Here is a 17,499-nt window from a genome sequence, read left to right on the forward strand (position 1 = left end):
TCCCAGTAGCTCGGGACGGCGTGCCACGTACGGCCGCCCAGAATAGCCTCTCACGGGGCTATCAAATTCAACACTGTACCGGAAACGATCTCATGTTTAAAAACGGGCTTGCGTCACAATAAAGCCTGGCACGCAAGGGCCTTGCACAATTAAAGTCCCATGACTCGTTTGAAAGGGACCGTTTGATTCGAATGTCCTTTGTATCCACAAGTTGTGTTAATCTGGCGTGCAACACGTCCAATTAAGGCAGCGGGAAAAGATTTAGCTTAAGAAGGCACCGTGACCACTAGGCTGTTCATTGTTGGGGTGTAATCCTCAGTACCTGTTGATAAGCCCAGCATAACACTCCTTAGCCTGGGAACAAGACGAATCTGAGAGCTCATGGTTTTCATCAAGCCCCCACACATCCAGACAGATTTCAAGAATCCCGGTTGAGCCCATCACAACGGTATATTTTATATGGGGCAGGCGTTATACAATGCTTTTAGAGAACCGTTGAGGCATTTAAGTAAACAACCAATATGCCTATTGTGTCACACGTTTCGTTGCTCTTGATGTCCGTTTGTACAATCGAGGCTTTTCTCTCCGCACCCGATGAGAACGCCGCTTGGAAATCAAATCAAACCGAGGGCTTCCAGTCCAAAACTCACCGGTGAACTGGTCTGGGGTTCAACAGACTGTTCCGGGCTGTGTGTGTGATTGAGTAGTGAGTGAGTGAGTGAGTAGTGAGTGAGTGAGTAGTAAGTGAGCGGTACCCTCTAGCTTCATGACGTCGGGGCAGTAGTAGTGGACCACGGAGAGCAGCGCCGCGCCGTCGCACACGTCCTTCATCAGGTCCTCCATGACAGGGAAGAAGGGCAGCAGGCGGCTGCCTCCATGCTCCCGGCGGTACCGCACCTAACCACCAGGGGGCGGGGGCGAGGCGGTGAGAGTCAGTGGGATGGTTTGATCGACTCAAGGCCACCACCGCTAACCCATAGACTATGAAGAGCGGCACGTGACAATAACCTAGAAGCAATGAGCGGCAGGTCCCACTGACTGATCTCAGATCTTCCACGTAGATACTGAGGCACTTCCTACGACATGTCGTCATGTTTTAGACCAGGATTCTCCCCGGGTGGTCGTTCCAAAGTGGAACAATCCAATTCCATTGCAATAGTCCCACTCACACTTTGCTGGATGTTTATAGGTTAACGCAGACCAGCCGTCTAAATTCCACAAGGTGGTTCTAACTGAAGGAACGGTTTATTGTCCCCACATTGGCTAGACATCGAGGGGAGAAGCCTGGAGCACTCGACAGCTCGTGGAAGGGGGTGAGATGCTAAGGCAGAGAGCGATGACATGACAAGCATTTAATGACCAGTCAGACAACACCCCCCCCCGGGCACGAGAACGACAGGCAGGTCAGCCGGTCGAACCAGGCCACCGGGGGAAGCTGGCTGGTAGAGGAACCCACTCACACACAGCTTTCACTGAACCACTTCTGGGAAACGTGTGTGTGAGGCCGGTTGGTTGAGAAGGACACTGGTCCAGAGATGCACCGCATGATGTATGTACTGTAGAGGCATCACATGCCTGAGAGTGCAGTAGTTATGTTATTACGGTTCTACATGGATGTAAGGGACAGGCTTTTTCAATGTCCTAGATGATTAATTATAAAACAATACATGCCTTTATTTGTTGATGTATAGCTAATGCATACCTCTCGGTCACTTGTGTTTACACCTTTTTTGCACTGCCAGGCATAAAAGAAGAAGGGACAGCTTAAAACACGAAAGGATGTTGAGCATCAAGACCCTGATCTGAGATGCATGGTTAAGAACGGCCGATGATGGATTATGGGCCTGAAACACACCGGAGGTTAAAAGGTGCGTGTGGAGGTTGTTTTGATCTGGACACATAGGGATTGCTGCTGTTAAACCCATAGGCCTCCTAGGGGCCACCCACAGAAAGCCATCAGCAACATTCACTAAAAACTGTGTGGAAGCATAACATATCTAGTGTGGTGGTTTCCTTTCGCTCCAAACTCAATCATTCACAACAGAAGCTACGGTACAACGGACATCAACTACTGCTACACGTTACATTCTAGCTAGTGAACTTTAAAAAAGGATTGACTTCTTATAATGCAGCCCTAGTAAAACATTGTTTAACATTATGTGGTCAGTGGGGAACCGCCAGTTTGGGACTTTTAAATGTAGAAGGTAGTTATTCAGCCAGCCTTGAGGCAGTTTAAAACATCAAGACACATTTTTTTCTTGAAAACAACAAAACGCTTGAATTTAGTAAAAGAAAGTCTAAAATGAAACCTTCTACATCCCAACTTTCTATTTTCAGATTCAATGATTAATTTTCAGAAGTGTATAAATATTGAATTCTCTTTTCAGAAATTGCACGTACTTCTGCTGTCTAAGGACGAGTGGAATGCATTGAAACATGCTGAAAAAGGGTACCTTGTGAACTCTATATACTTGTTCAAGGATCCAGAGAATGAACTCCTATTCTGGCTAAACAATGTTTTAAACGGGTTTCTGCATTAATATAAAAAGAAAACTTAAATCGTTACACCAAGCTACACAAAACAGTTCTCTGTGAAGGAACAGCATACCACGTCCAAGTGTTCCTCAGCCTCCAACATGCAGTTTGCCAGCATGAAGTCAGACTGACATTCACAAACACAGCAGACGAGACAGTGGAGGTGAGGTTGTGATGGGACAGAGCGGACGAAGAGCATGGACGTGAGGTTGTGAGATTGACAGAGGGGAAAGGGAGATGAGGCCGAGGGGGAAATGAGAGATGACAGACCGGGCATGGGGCACACAGTTGTTCAGGGAGAATGAGATTGTAACGAGATGAGAAAAGTCGACAACGAAAGGAAAACAGTGATAAAGGGATGAGCCTTCATCTCGATGGCTGAACACAAGTCCCTCACACACACACACAAGACACCGACACACACTGCAGGATGGTTAAGCTCGAGATGAGGACCACATTGTGATCCCAAAATCAAAGGTTTCACTGAGTATACAAAAACACAAGTTGAACTTATATCAGAGTGACAGAAAATAATATAAAAACAACAATACAACGGGCAGTTGTCCCGGTGTCAGGACGCAGGGTCTCCAACGGTAGGGTGAGCTGGAGTGAGCCACAGGAGTGTGCACATAAAGACAGGGGGCGAGCCACGGGAGTGTGCACATAAAGACAGGGGTGAGCTGGAGTGAACCACGAGAGTGTGCACATCCCCAGAGGGTGTGATGGAGTGTGCACATGCCCACAGAGGCTGAGATGGAGTGTGCACATCCCTAGAGGGTGTGATGGAGTGTGCACATGCCCACAGAGGCTGAGATGGAGTGTGCACATGCCCACAGAGGCTGAGATGGAGTGTGCACATCCCCAGAGGGTGAGATAGAGTGTGCACATCCCCAGAGGGTGAGATGGAGAGTGCCACGGGAGTGTGCACATCTACACAGAGCGATACGTGCGAGGGGTGAGATAGGAGGGATGAAGGAGGAGGGAAGCGAGGGCACGGGACCATGATCCAACTTACAGGGACTAGTTTCCAATACCATTTGGAAGGAGACTATCCAGATCGAGGGGGGGAGAGAAGGGGGAGAAGGGAAGGGGGGAGGGGATTAGGGCAGGGGGGCGGGGATAAGGGAAGAGAGGTCAATAGGTCAAAGGTTATAGGCAGCAGACAGATTTGGATCTTATCCAGGTTAGAGGTTAGAGAAAGGAGCTAGAGAAGACAGCAGGTCCGCAGATCTCCATTGGGGAAGGCAGCGAACAGATCTGATCGGCCATCATGTCAACCATCATCTGTTGTTTGCATAGAGGTCAGAAAGGCAGACAAATAAAGCAAGTACACATCGACTGGCTCAAATGTCCTCCAGCATTCATTCCGGCTCTGGCTCCCTGTGTTGGTGTGGGAGGGAGAGAGGGAGAGAGGGAGGGAGGGAGGGGGGCAGTCCTGGCTTTACCTTCTGATGGCCGGGGGACTCCAGCGGGTGCTGCTTGACTTTGTGCTCCCTTTCTGTGTACTCCCTCATCTTCATGTTCACCTGGAGAGGGAGAAGAAGTTCACATTCAATCCGGATGCAATCCTCGGGCCGAGTTCCACAAACACACTGGCTGGCCGGTAGTTCCTTGAGTAAGATCGCTTACAAATAACAACTTGAAGAAGTTCAAGTTTCTGAAACTCACTGGCATACATATACTCTTGCAGGACATAAGCATCAACTCTGCTTGGTCCCGGCCACACCAATATCTTGTTTCCTACTTACAGGATGTTTTGACAGCTAATTCATCTTTTATTCTGCACTCAACTCAGCACCAACATCGCGCTGTTACTGGGCACCGCATCTGAATGAACAAACTAATAACATGTGAAATACATTGAAGCATCTCATCCTGTTTCTCAGCCTCTTCCTCCTGGTTTGCCACCACAACCGTTACAGTAGAGGCTGGAGGATGCAGAGAACGCTAGTCCACAGACAAATATACAGCATCCAGGACAGCAAAGTGTGTCAGAAATCCTTATTAAATAAACATAAACGACAGCGCAACATAGACGACCTACATCCCGCTAACAGACAGCCGTAACAGGACGTGTTAATGATGTGTGCGTGGCATGCGTGCGTCTAATCATCTAACCAATATCAGCTCGTCATTGGCCAATCTGGCTATCAGTGGCCCACAGACCCTAAGGAATCCAAGCTGGAGCGGACAGACTATCAAACTCCCCCCAGTGACCCAGTTCTTTCACTGGGTCGCGGCCGTCTGCATGACATGTGACCAGAGGCCAGACACCGGCTCAGAGTCGCCTTGCTGTGAAGGCTGGGGATCGGGAAAGTCCCTAGGGAGAGCGGTTCCGTCCCTAGAGAAAGCTGTTCTGTCCCTAGTCAGTTGGGGCTCAGACCTTGTTGATCCAGAACAACATGGCGTCCTCCAGGTCGAAGGGCAGCTCCTTGGAGGCACTGAAGGTGGAGAAGCGCTTGACGGAGGCCACCACCTTCTCGATGCTGATCATCTCCACCGTGTAGGCCATCATCAGGGTGTCGATCATCGGCATGTGGGAACTCTGGGAGGGGAGAGAGAGAGAGAGAGAGAGAGACGGAAAAGGAGGGTCAATCTTCAAATATAGTTTTCTCCCCCACTGCTGTACCGCTTTTACATTCACAACACCATCTTCCATACAGATACATTTATAAAACAATATACTAGTACTAACCAACTGCGCCCAGTTGGTACATGCTGGACCTCTACACGACTTTGCATGGCTTTTTAATAACGTTTCCCACCCAGAACCACAGGTACGTCTCAGACTGGTTCAGGCCTGCTCCACAACATCCTGATCGATGCAGGGAACCCGTCCTCCCCTGAACTCATCTGACGCATACCAGAAAGTCTTTAATGCCCGCAGGAGGCAAATGAAGGCCTACCATCTGTCGTTTATTGTTTGAAGGCGTGTTCGCTAGTAGTCTGGTGTGTACTAGGTACGCCATCCCTTTGCGGTTGTGTTCCTGTGAACGCAGGGAACCCTGTTCTTTGTTTTAGTTTTGGTCGAGCTAGACAGACTCAAATAAAAAGGGCCCCATCTTGGATTTCTCAAACAGGGGAAAAAGTAGACATTGTAGCTTCAAATCCCTTGTGTTTGTGTTTGAATAGTATGAGTAGTTAGGAGCGCAGTGCCAGCCTCTCCACCATTTAGAGTAATCTAATTGAGGAAAAACACAGAGATTAGGCTGCTACTTAGAGCAATTCAGTGCTCCCTCTGCAACACAATGAACTGAGGTTATGACTGGGAAGGCTTTTTCACTGAAAGGGCAGGAAAGACTTCTGTACACAAACATCTACCGATTCTTCATCAACAACCCAATTCACAACTTCAATACTCAAGTATTTCAATAAACAGATTAATAAAGAAACAAAATAACTTGATCATATTTGCGAAATAGATAATTTCATAATAAGAAGGGGCATGAATCATGATCTGTTAACGCATTGATTTCTGACCGCAGATAAGATTCAGATCTTTGTCGATTAGAATGATTTTGAGTTGAGGAAACACATAATCATCTCTTCACACCATACAGCAGTACCACTTACACACACACTAGACTACATGCCCATGTCGATTGGCACAGTCTGTCTGAGCTTCGTGTCTGAATACCCCCTCTAGAGACAGACCCAGAGAGAGGATTCCAAGGGGGACAAAATGCTGGATCGGCTTGCAACACTTCCAAAGGTCAAGAGTAGTGGTACAATACGTCCACAGGTCCAGCATGTGCATACATACACACACACACCTCTGATGCCTAGTGTGTTAATGCCTTGCAGACTCGATGTGTCCACAGGTACAGCGTGTGCATACACACGTATACACCTCTGATGCTAGCTGTCTGTTAACGCCTAGCCGAGTCAATATCACCACAGGTCTAGTGTGTGTATAACATGCATACACACCCAGGCTGCTTGCGGTGTGCAAGAACCAACGTTCCCTGCTGAGAGAGAGAGAGAGAGAGAGAGAGAGAGAGAGAGACAAACACAGGAACATGCTGTGGGATTATTCCACCAGACTCACGCAGCCCTGCAGACATGTGACCCGGGAGAGGGGTCTGCCAACCCGTTTCCATGGTAACACAACATTGCACTCAGAGCCCTGGAATGGCTGAGGAGCCGAGGGTGCTCAATCAGAGTGTGTGTGTGTGTGTGTGTGTGTGTGTGTGTGTGTGTGTGTGTGTGTGTGTGTGTGTGTGTGTGTGTGTGTGTGTGTGTGTGTGTGTGTGTGTGTGTGTGTGTGTTTTCTGCTCAGTGAAACTGTAACACGTCATATCGTATTGCTGCCGGGAGGCCACAGGGCTCTCTGCACTTTCTTCCATCCCACTGCTCAGTGTTGTGTGGGGCGGACCGGGCGTTGGAACCAGCACCTCTGACTGAGACAGACCTGGGACAACACAGAGGTCTACGCCCTGGAGAGCATCAAACAAGAGCTGCCCCATTGTACCAATCGGGGTTTAATCAACTTTCACCTGAGTGGAAAGATATCTACTGCTTGAGCAAATATATTTTTCCCGCTTTTTTTACCTGCCGGATGGTAAAATCTATCCCTTATTGGCATGTCTGGACATAGACAGACATCCCTGTCAAAATGTTAATCTTTCTCTGCTGCCAGTGACAGCGCTGCTGAACAGTGCATGAGTAATTAGGAAGACAGCTCAGGAGTCGAGAGGGAGACAGCTCAGGAGTCGAGCTCAGGAGCCGACAGGGAGACAGCTCAGTAGCTTACAGGGAGACAGCTCAGGAGTCGATATGGAGACAGCTCAGGCCTAAAAAAAAAAAAAGTTTGGTTCCTGTTGGTTGTCAGTTGAGGTCATGGGTAGGTAGGGAATTATTATTTATTTTTTTTCAGCGGCAGCGAATGATAGGTAGGTTGTTTGCATTTAAAAACGAGAAATGAAGAGGTGTACAGAATGAAGAGGTGCTGTACCAAAATGTCATTATAGATTGCATCAAAAAAAGATTCTTTTTTTTTTTTTTTTATGCTCATAAAAAAGAATTTGGGTCGCACATAAATTGACAGGGTCGTTCGGAAACCGGAACCAAACAATTTTTTTTTTTAGGCCTCAGGAGTTGAGAGGGAGACAGCTCAGGAGTCGACAGGGAGACAGCTCAGGAGTCGACAGAGAGACAGCTCAGTAGCTTACAGGGAGACACCTCAGGAGCCGACAGGGAGACAGCTCAGGAGATCTATAGGAAGACAGCTCGGGAGTCGATAGGAAGACAGCTCGGGAGCCGACAGGGAGACAGCTCGGGAGCCGACAGGGAGACAGCTCGGGAGTCGATAGGGAGACAGCTCGGGAGCCGATAGGAAGACAGCTCGGGAGTCGACAGGGAGACAGCTCAGGAGCCGACAGGGAGACAGCTCAGGAGCCGACAGGGAGACAGCTCAGGAGCCGACAGGGAGACAGCTCAGGAGTCGATATGGAGACAGCTCGGGAGCCGACAGGGAGACAGCTCAGGATAAAGAAGTGAGCAGGCTCAGGAGCTGACTGAGAGCCAGGGGAAGACTGGTGTCAGATGAAAGGAGCGTATGATGATGCGGGGGGAGGATGAGAAGGAAGGAGATGGAGCAGGCTTCTCCTCCTGGCTGCATAGCAACACAATATAAACGGGCAGGGAAGCCCCTCATCCATTACTTAGTGCAGCAGTAGTAACCTGAACCTCTTTACATGAGACAGGCTCGCTAATTTATTATTTTCCACATACATGACGTCTCGGGTGAACATGTTGGCGATGGCCTACACAGGGGGTGCCTGTGTTAGGTGGCAGACTTCTAGAGGGTTCCGTGTTCATCCAACCCCCAGCCGTGCGTTAAGCCCAGGATCTACGGCCTCAGCAGGAGGATTGGCTGAAGCCTGGACCGCGGGCCAAGGCTCGGTCCGTTCCTAATAACCAAAATGCTGCACTCGGTCTGAAATCGGCTCAGGGTCAATTCAGTACCACATCCACTCTCCTCAGCTCAATGGGAAACAGCAGGCAGCAGACAAAAGTCAAAGGAAGAGTGAGAAGTAGAGTTGGGCGTTTTTTCTGATAGAACGGTATACCACCGTGTGTATCACAATAAAAGGCTGAATGACCTCAAGCACACTTTGAATTTGGTTTGTCGTCTTTAAATCCTCAATTAAAAGACGAATCGAATTCCTCATTTAAGAAAGTGAGCCCTACCTTTATCCCTTTATGGTGATTAGTCGATACGTACACAAGGCCTAGACTATATATATATACCACAACCTTAAAAAGTAGAGAAAAACCCCCCGGAGAAAAACATGAAACACAATGCCATTGCAGTTCTCAATCTCCCGGTGAAACTGCTGGTCAAAAACCCCTGTGTGAGGCAACCGAGAAGTTAGTCACCCAAGCCAAATCGTTTAAAAGTAGCCTGACAACAGCATCGCCATAGCAGACGCAGGAAAACATCCGCCAGAGCTATTCACAGCCTTGTCCAACCAGGCATGAAGAGTTCTCACAAGGGCATCGTGAGCCAGCAGTCAAATTCCCCCACCTGCTTTGAATAGAAGCGTAAGTAAACCACGTTGGGCCGTTGCATTCAAACCAGCAGGAATACGTCTGGAACCCACACTCACACACCCATCTACTCTCAACAGGTCTCGCCAACGTCCAGAGTTAGAAAGGAGACTTTATCCAATAGTTGACCGATATCCAACTGTATAAAAAGGTATTAGGCTACGATGGTCTGATAAGAACACAAAAGGCCCTTGTCACCATGGACTGTGCAGAGTATCACAGATCAGAAGTTAGGATAAGCAGGAGAGAGAGGGAAGTACTTTGCTCATGTGCTAATATTTGTGTCTTTCCCTCTGTGCGTTTGACAAGCAATGTTAAACAGAAGCGCGCTCTCGCAAGAGAGGCTGACCATGGTTTGCATACCGCCTGATAATCTAGGTCCTGTATCAGGCCTGGTGGGGAAGACATTGAGAGAACTCCAACCAACACAGAGAGATGCAAACTGTAGGAACCACAGCTTGATGGAGAGGACTGGCATATCGGCTACAACATAGCAGTGACTTAGCAACAATGGTTATTTAAACTGGATTTGAGACAAATTTGATGGAAGAATTACACTCTTCCACAAAACAAAAACAACTTTACAAGTCATTACCTCTTAAGACGCGTACATCTCAGAGTGCAGCAAAACAAATGAAGTGCTCTTCCCCTACTCCGAACGGGGTAGGGTGCATGCAGACGACACAGCACCCATCCCCTCGTCAAACCCCCCTGCTGGGAGACCCCCGGTCCATCCAACCAGAAACCCTCTCTCCTCACATTTACCGTTAAATTAACGGCATTTAGTTTTGGATATGCTTTTATCTAAAGCGACTTACAATAAGAACATTTGTCAGAAGAAAGCGAAAACAATATATTGCGGTACTGTACGTTCGATACAGTAAGGATGTTAAAGGTCCCATGGCATGCCACCGGGTGTGGTGTGATTAGCCGCGACAAGCCGTTTTGGAAATCTGCCCCTTATGACATCACAGGTGAGCGTGTCTGTAGCAAACGTTGCTCATCGATCCGTCGCACTTCCAGTTAGACACGCCCACCTGTGATGTCATAAGAGGCAGATATCCAAAACGGCTTGTAGCGGCTAATCCCACTCACACCTGGTGGCATGCCATGGGACCTTTAATAGAACCAAGTGCCAAGCACTAACAATGGCCAGATTAACCCATTCCCCGTACACAACAAAGATAGCTAGGATAAGATGCTTCGCAATGCTAAGTGCTAATTTTAAGTGCAAGGACGTAAAACATACACAAGTGCGTACATTAAGTGCCTGGACGTACAACATAAAATAAGTGCGTAAGAGGGGCCTGTGGCGAGTAAGGGGGGGAGGCTATTCAGAGTCTAGGTGAACTCTAGAGTCTTCTCCTCACCATTTTGATGGGCATGGAGGCGAGGTCCCCGTCGGTGACGGGCGTGTCGTCGCTCTCCACCACGTACAGGCCCTTGCGGGACAGGGCCTGGAGGACGCAGAGGTGGGACTGCAGCGCCGACGCCTGCTCCGTCTTCAGGATCAGCGAGCACACGCGGCAGTACAGCTCGCAGGACAGCAGCAGCCGCAGCACCGGGGGCTTGATGTGCTCCTGGTCGTACTGGTCCGTGTAGAAAGGGTCGCGCAGGTCCTCCGGGATGTGGTCTGGGGGGGGGAGAACGCAGAGAGACCCACTTAAAGCCAGAGAAATAAACATGTTAAACGTAGTCAAGGTTATTGCCCTGATGAAGGCCTACAATGGCCGAAACATGTCGGCAACTTTTTAAGAATTCCATTATGAATTAGCCTATTTATTAAAGCTTTTTTAACTTTCTGAAGATTGCCTTGGTCAGCCTATCTTTGTAGCAAAAGTTATATTTAACATTTACCTTTTAGGGCAATTTAGCAGATGCTATTAAGTTACCAAAGCGACTCATAATGATTTCACACACAGACAGCGGAGCCAAACATGCAAAGGCGACAGACAGCTCGTTAGCTAGGAGGAGCCGGGGATCGAACTAGCAACCTTCCGGTTACAAGTCAACCCGCTCTGCCTCCTGAGAGAAGACCTCATGTTGTCATTTGTCATTCCATGAGTGACCCATCATAGATGCATGAACAGAAATAGCAAGGCCAGAGCGCACCATGATGAATATGCAAAGAAGGTTAACCTAACGGAAGTATGAAAATAGGTTCATCACTCATCAACAGAGATTCATATTCAAATATGAATACTCTGTTTTTTTATAAACCCTTTTGAGTTCAAACACAGAACAGGCTAGTGGTGCATGCTAACACAGAGCCAGGCCTTCCCACTCCATAGAGAGCCGCTTCTGGGTGGATCGTACAGAGGGCCTCCTCCATGTATATACAAACAATACTGGAGCCGTGAAGCAACGGGAACACCCTGGTCTATAAAAGGGGTTTCCACAACTTCACATGTGAAGTCTTTAAAGAGAGGCAAACCAAAAATAAATCGGTTTGATGTGTGATGCACACACAAACACGCTCACATTGAATGCTAATGGAGTTTCAACTATGGGTGGGACATCAAGTTGTAAACACCTACTCAAGTTGTAAAAACCGTACTTCTTATCAGAGCCAGACATGAATGAATTTTAGGAGACGCCGAAGCCATCAGCTCAAGTGACAACACTCTTGTCCTCCGAGCATAACATAAGGGAGTCGTCATGTCAAGGGCTGTAGGACGAAGCTACAATAGTATGTAGACGGTGTAAGAGACCACTTCAGACTTAAAGAATGCAGATGACTGCCATAGCGCCTGCCATGATTTGGTTCGGACAATGGACTTTTGTTTTCATCAACATGGACATCGCCTTAAATGTCAATCTGGTGGGATGTCAGCAGAAACCAGAGGAGCATGGAGAGTGATGTCACTTCTGACCAATAGGATAACAGGAGCACCACTCATCCGCAAGCACTCTCCCATTAGCGCAGGGCAAGGCGGCCCGCGCCCAATCATGCTCCTGAAAACATCTCGAAACACGAACAACCCATGGAAATGGTTGGATTAATAGTGTGTTATTCTGACACAACTCACTCATCCCAAAAACTAGCAGAACATATATTCTGTCCTTAGTGTCTGGCGGGTATACAGTACACTTCTAGTTAGTTCAGTTTACTACAGAACAACTAGAAAGCCCATAATGAGTGCTACACACACACACACACGCACGCAGACACTATTATTGTGCACATGCTAATGAGCTTAGCGTTGTGTAACGGCATTAGGCTAGTAGTAGACTCCTCCAGTGTGCATTACAATAAAGAACAGCTTCAGGGAGACTCCTGTGGAGCTTTGCTTGCTGAAGCAGAAGAACACATACTGTAGGAGGACTGATTACAGGGGGAGAAAACAAAAGTGTCTAGCCAGGGAGGGTCTCTCCACGGTACACTCCCCCCTCACGAGATGCTGGTGCAGTATGCGTGGCTTCATTACAGACAAGCATGCAGACACACACAAACACACTACCATGCTTCCTAGTATGCTAAACTGCTAAATATGCTAAAGTTGTGGGTTTCCTAAGAAGTTTGGGAGCTTCATTTAGGAAATAACATGAATGGCTCATTAGCTAGATCTCTGATGGGCAGCACGACGTATCAGGGAAGCTGGGACAATAATAACTAATTTGTAGGTCAAATTTCCCAAAAAAACAGAAAGCGAAGTAGAAGGATTTCAAAGTAGAATAGACCATGGATTTCCATTCATTCGAGCGAGTGATAATTTGCTTCCAGTAAACTATAAACAAGGGAGCTACCGCATGAATGAAGATTAGATCATTCAAATGATTCATTAGAATCATTTGAAGAAGGATACAGATGGCAGCGTTGTGGCCCCACAGACCTCACCATCACCATGCAGAGCAGTAACAATTGCCGTAACCCTGTTTTGCATTTGGAAACAAAAGCGTTTATCATCAGTCCAAATCACCGGGCAGTTTAAAGGTTTAATGCAAATCCTAGCGGTCATTCGGTTACCTAGTTAATGGATATGCACTGATTCAGGGCTGATCAGGACATGCAGCGTTGTGGGCAACATGGGAACCACAGGTTACTGCAGCCCTGTGGTTCTCATCCCCAGAGTCTAAGCTCAAGATTCCTTGTCGCACCATTTAAATTCCCCAATCTGGCCAATCAGCACCATGCATGCCAATGTAATGTCACATCACACTGTGAGTGGAGGATAGGGACGTTGAAAGAGGAGGGGGCATATGGGTTGAGGAGAGAAGTGGGGGAAGAGGAGGGCATATGGGTTGAGGAGAGAAGTCGTGGGAGAGGAGGGCATATGGGTGGAAGATAGAGGTGGGGGAGGAGGAGGAGGAGGAGGAGGAGGAGAAGGGCATAAGGGTGGAGGAGAGGGGTGTGGACGGAGGAGGAAGCACCTGGAATGCTTTTCCTTTTTCCCCTTTCAGACTGAACCAGTCCGAACATGACATCATACGCCCTGCTCTATGTTGGTTAAGACCATTCAACAGGCATGCATGGACCTGACGAGTCAGCAGGGAAGACTCCTGCTGCCAAGACCGTCCTGGCTCTGACTCAAGACCCAAATATACAGCCGGGGAAAGGATGTTCTGCCGACTCCCTTACTGTCACAATATAGAATAGGAGAAAACTGTCCCTATTAACAACATACTTTCAACTATACGACTGTGAAACTACTGACCACTGTCGGCATAGGAAAATCAATGCTGGCCCTTCTGACGTCACAAAGAAAAATGCTGCACCGTTCTCTGTGACAGCGTTTGTATGCAGGCCTCTAATGGCAGCCGGTCACAGCGTTTATTACATGGGGTTAAGACATTGGGTGAAGGTGAATGGATGTTCTGTAGGGTTACATTATAACCAAGCACTTTTAGAGCGAGTCAGCCTCATGCCTGAACCACCTTGTGTGTACGCGCGTCAAGTGTACAGTATTTGTAGGAAATAACTCACCAATGCCGTAGGCTTTCGCAAACAGCCAGCGTAGATTGGCATCTATCTTTGCCCTGGCAGAATCGTACATCTCCAACGGTACCACCTCGATGCTGCCCTCTGCGACCGCAGACAAATCCATTTTTCGACGGGTGCTATCCCCTCCGGCACATAAATCAAGGTCCATCCTGCAATAAGGAAGGAAACGCTAACATTTTAGAAACCATACAGTACGACAGTGATACGACATGTCAACACACTGCTGTTGTCAAACCTGCGGCCTTCAGAACTCAAGCTTTGGGTTACGCAACAGGCACGACGATGACCAAGTTTTTGTCTAACTTTCATGTTGACATACTGCTTCTGTCTGTGGGTAAGTAGACAAGGTGTGAACTCCAAAAGCAGTTAAGATTGCGCCTATTGTATCTGTCCAGGTCTGCTCCTCCAAGTGGAGATCAGCCTTAGCAACCACTAAACGGTCTGGATTCAAAGCAAAGCAATCAGGGTTTCTTCTGTCTGGAATAATCCATATGTATACAGTGGGTCAAAATACTTGTCTCCCAAGCGTGTTTGCCAGCAGCAAGATTGTAGATTTCTACCAATACTAAAGTGTTTCATTTAATGAAACAATGAAAATACGCCCTTGTATCGTGGCGATGTTGGATTTACTGTTTTTTTTGCGTTTAATTACTGTAGATTAGTTCCCAGTATTTTATATAAATGGTACCAAAATCGATATCAATACTGTGAACAATTTACATAGTTATTAGGATAACATTCCCCTGCATTACTAGATGATACATGGCAGGCACTGTATGCACACATCTTGACTGATTTCAATAACAAAACATTAAGCATTAGCCTGATGCCTTCACTCTTAATTGTCTAGCATCATAGCTAAAATCTTTGCCTGAAGCAAAAACATTCCAGAAAACAGGTGTTTTTACTTCAACTAGTGGTTATCCCAGTTAATTAGCCTGCTTGGTCTCCACTGACACACCAACACAACATCCATGCAAGCTTTTAGTAAGTACCTTAAATACCAGAGCTTTAGTCCTGAAATAAGATGACCATATGATGCATGACTCGAGAACCGCAGGAGAGATAAACCTGGTATTCGATCACCTGGTTTGATACAGGTTAACATTCGGTTACTGGTATGCCTGTGTACACCAGCGTAACCCTCCCAGTGTTACAGAGAGGGCTAGGCTCCGTCACCTCCATAACGACTGTACCTAACCATCACCTAGTTAACAGCATGTCGTTTACCTATTAGACAGTACATAACCATCAGCTAGTTAACAGCATGTTGTCTACCTGGCAACAGTACAGTACATAACCATCAGCTAGTCAACAGCATGTTGTCTACCAGACTAGGAAATTCATAACCATCAGCTAGTTAACAGCATGTTGTCTACCTGGCTACAGTACATAACCATCAGCTAGTTAACAGCTACCTGGCTACAGTACATAACCATCAGCTAGCTAACAGCTAACTGGCTTCACAGTACATCACCATCAGCTAGTTAACAGCATAACTAACCTAGCCACTCAGCGGCTCAGACTTTGAAAGTGAAAGAATTTCATAAACATGATGTTGCAGGACGTTGCAGAGGTAAACGTGTGTGCTAACGTGCTACCAGCTAGCGCGCAGGACCAGAGCCAGGCGGGCCGCCACACGTCTGACGGGAACGTCCACATTTACCTGTCCGAGTGGCGGGACGGGTCTCCTCTTCTCCCCTCACACAGCAGGGGGTCGGCGACTAGCTCAGGGCCGGCCCTGCTACCCGCAGCGGCTCGCTGTGCACAAGAGCAGACGGGCAGAGGCGGCAGCGCATCGTAGCAGCTAGGCTAGCGGCTAGGCTAGCAGCTAGGCGGGGATGCGGAGCGTCTCCTCCCAACAACACGACGCCCTCAGCGGCCTGCAAGACGGGAGACTCACGGCGGCCTCCTTCCGTCGCTGTTCCAATAACCTCAGCGTCTTCAGAGGTTTATGTCAAATAAACGCGGCGTCTTCAGAGGTTTATATTCATATTTTAAGGTATTTAGTCATCGGTTACCACCAGCATCACACATACACACACTCTCACACACACAGTACGCGCTGCCCATAGAAACCTAATTATTCCCTCCAGTAGCCTAGACGTGCGGGCTAAGACTGCGCATGCGCGATTACCTCTTCAGCCACACAGCTGTCAGTTCAATGACCACCGAGTGTTATTATTATGGGTTGACCGATATGACAAGGATGTATTTATGAATAAATATATTTAGATCATCTTATGTCGAACTTCTGGACTCGGATTGAATAAAACAAAAATATATACTGTTTAAATAATAACCACTGTTTATATATCACCATTCATAGGCCTATGTACATATTTAGCTGATGCTTTTATAAAAAGCAACCTACCGTTAATTCCAATACATGCAGCCTTTATATTATTAGTTGACATTGAGGAAAGAACCCAGTATCTTGATTGAAAGTCAACGACTAGACTGCACTCTCATATGGTACATTACTTGAATTAAATTTGAATAAAAATATAAAGACTATATGACATATGAATGGATATACATGCCTTTAACAGTAGGCCTACTGGTAGAATGGCTCATTGATCAGCCCTGTGACGTCCCTGTCTTTCTGCTATTGAGCAATCCTGACCTCTAGTGGTTTAACAGGACTTTCGTCAAGTAGCCAACTTTACAATCGCCTCCTTACTCCACACAATCATTATAATAACCCACTTGGTAGAAGATAAAAACCATAACATATGAACATCAAAAGCAAAATGTTTATATTTTTACTCGTATGGTATACAGTCGGGTAGGTAGGAGAGTATATAAGTGTGCAATTAGATTTTGATTGACAGTTAAAAAACCTCTCAGCCATAGACAGACGCACGCAATATAATGAGAATGAAGGGCATTTTTCCAATATAACATTTATTTTGTCCCTCATTACCTACAACATACATGGATATGTGGGGTTGAAAAGTCTCAGTATTTTGCTGAGAGGTTACTTCTGCAGCAGCAGGGATCTGCATCTGTGTGGAGACTTGTGTGTACCTCTGTATATACAGACCACACACCACCAGGAGGCGCTAGCGCCCAGTAGGGCGTGACATGACTGGGCTTTACTTTACTGGGGCTGCGGTTTAACACCCCATAATCTCCTGCTTCCTCATATAGTGCATTACCTGAATAAAATGTGAATGCAAGAAAGACTTGCATGGATATTGATAAATGTATAGGCCTATACATAGACAGAAGACCTATCGGTAACTGATTGTGGAAAACCTGTACGGATAAACATAAAGAAAAGGTGGATAAAGTAGCGTGTACATGTCAATTTATTTGTTTGGGGTTATGATGACAAATATAAGTATGTGTTTGCATTTTATTATGTTGCATTTTTTATTTATTATTGCACGACCTATTAAGTCAAGATTCATTTTAAAGACAACTTAGAATTTAAATGGAACTGTTCATTTCTCATCCCCTTCCAT

At 47.0% G+C, this 17,499-nt stretch overlaps 1 protein-coding gene across 3 annotated transcripts in view; it reads right to left on the reverse strand.

Moving 5' to 3' along the window:
* camsap1b (calmodulin regulated spectrin-associated protein 1b) overlaps nucleotides 1-16,153 on the reverse strand; it is a 34,739-nt gene extending 18,586 nt beyond the window's left edge. Inside the window, exons 1-7 of one of the 3 annotated variants that reach the window (XM_060064105.1) lie at nucleotides 15,696-16,153; nucleotides 14,012-14,178; nucleotides 10,458-10,720; nucleotides 4,919-5,080; nucleotides 3,981-4,061; nucleotides 2,609-2,662; nucleotides 756-897 (exon numbers count right to left, since the gene is read on the reverse strand). In XM_060064105.1, coding sequence (XP_059920088.1) covers nucleotides 756-897; nucleotides 2,609-2,662; nucleotides 3,981-4,061; nucleotides 4,919-5,080; nucleotides 10,458-10,720; nucleotides 14,012-14,177 — 868 coding nt within the window. In that variant the 5' untranslated portion in view covers nucleotide 14,178; nucleotides 15,696-16,153. Of the gene's footprint in view, nucleotides 1-755; nucleotides 898-2,608; nucleotides 2,663-3,550; nucleotides 3,584-3,980; nucleotides 4,062-4,918; nucleotides 5,081-10,457; nucleotides 10,721-14,011; nucleotides 14,179-15,695 lie in introns of all 3 variants that reach the window. The other 2 variants (XM_060064106.1, XM_060064107.1) reach the window with 2 other exon arrangements.
* Between the last annotated feature and the right edge of the window lie 1,346 nt (nucleotides 16,154-17,499).

This window comes from Gadus macrocephalus, chromosome 11, assembly GCF_031168955.1.
Source record: "Gadus macrocephalus chromosome 11, ASM3116895v1".
NCBI classification, from domain to species: Eukaryota; Metazoa; Chordata; class Actinopteri; order Gadiformes; family Gadidae; genus Gadus; species Gadus macrocephalus.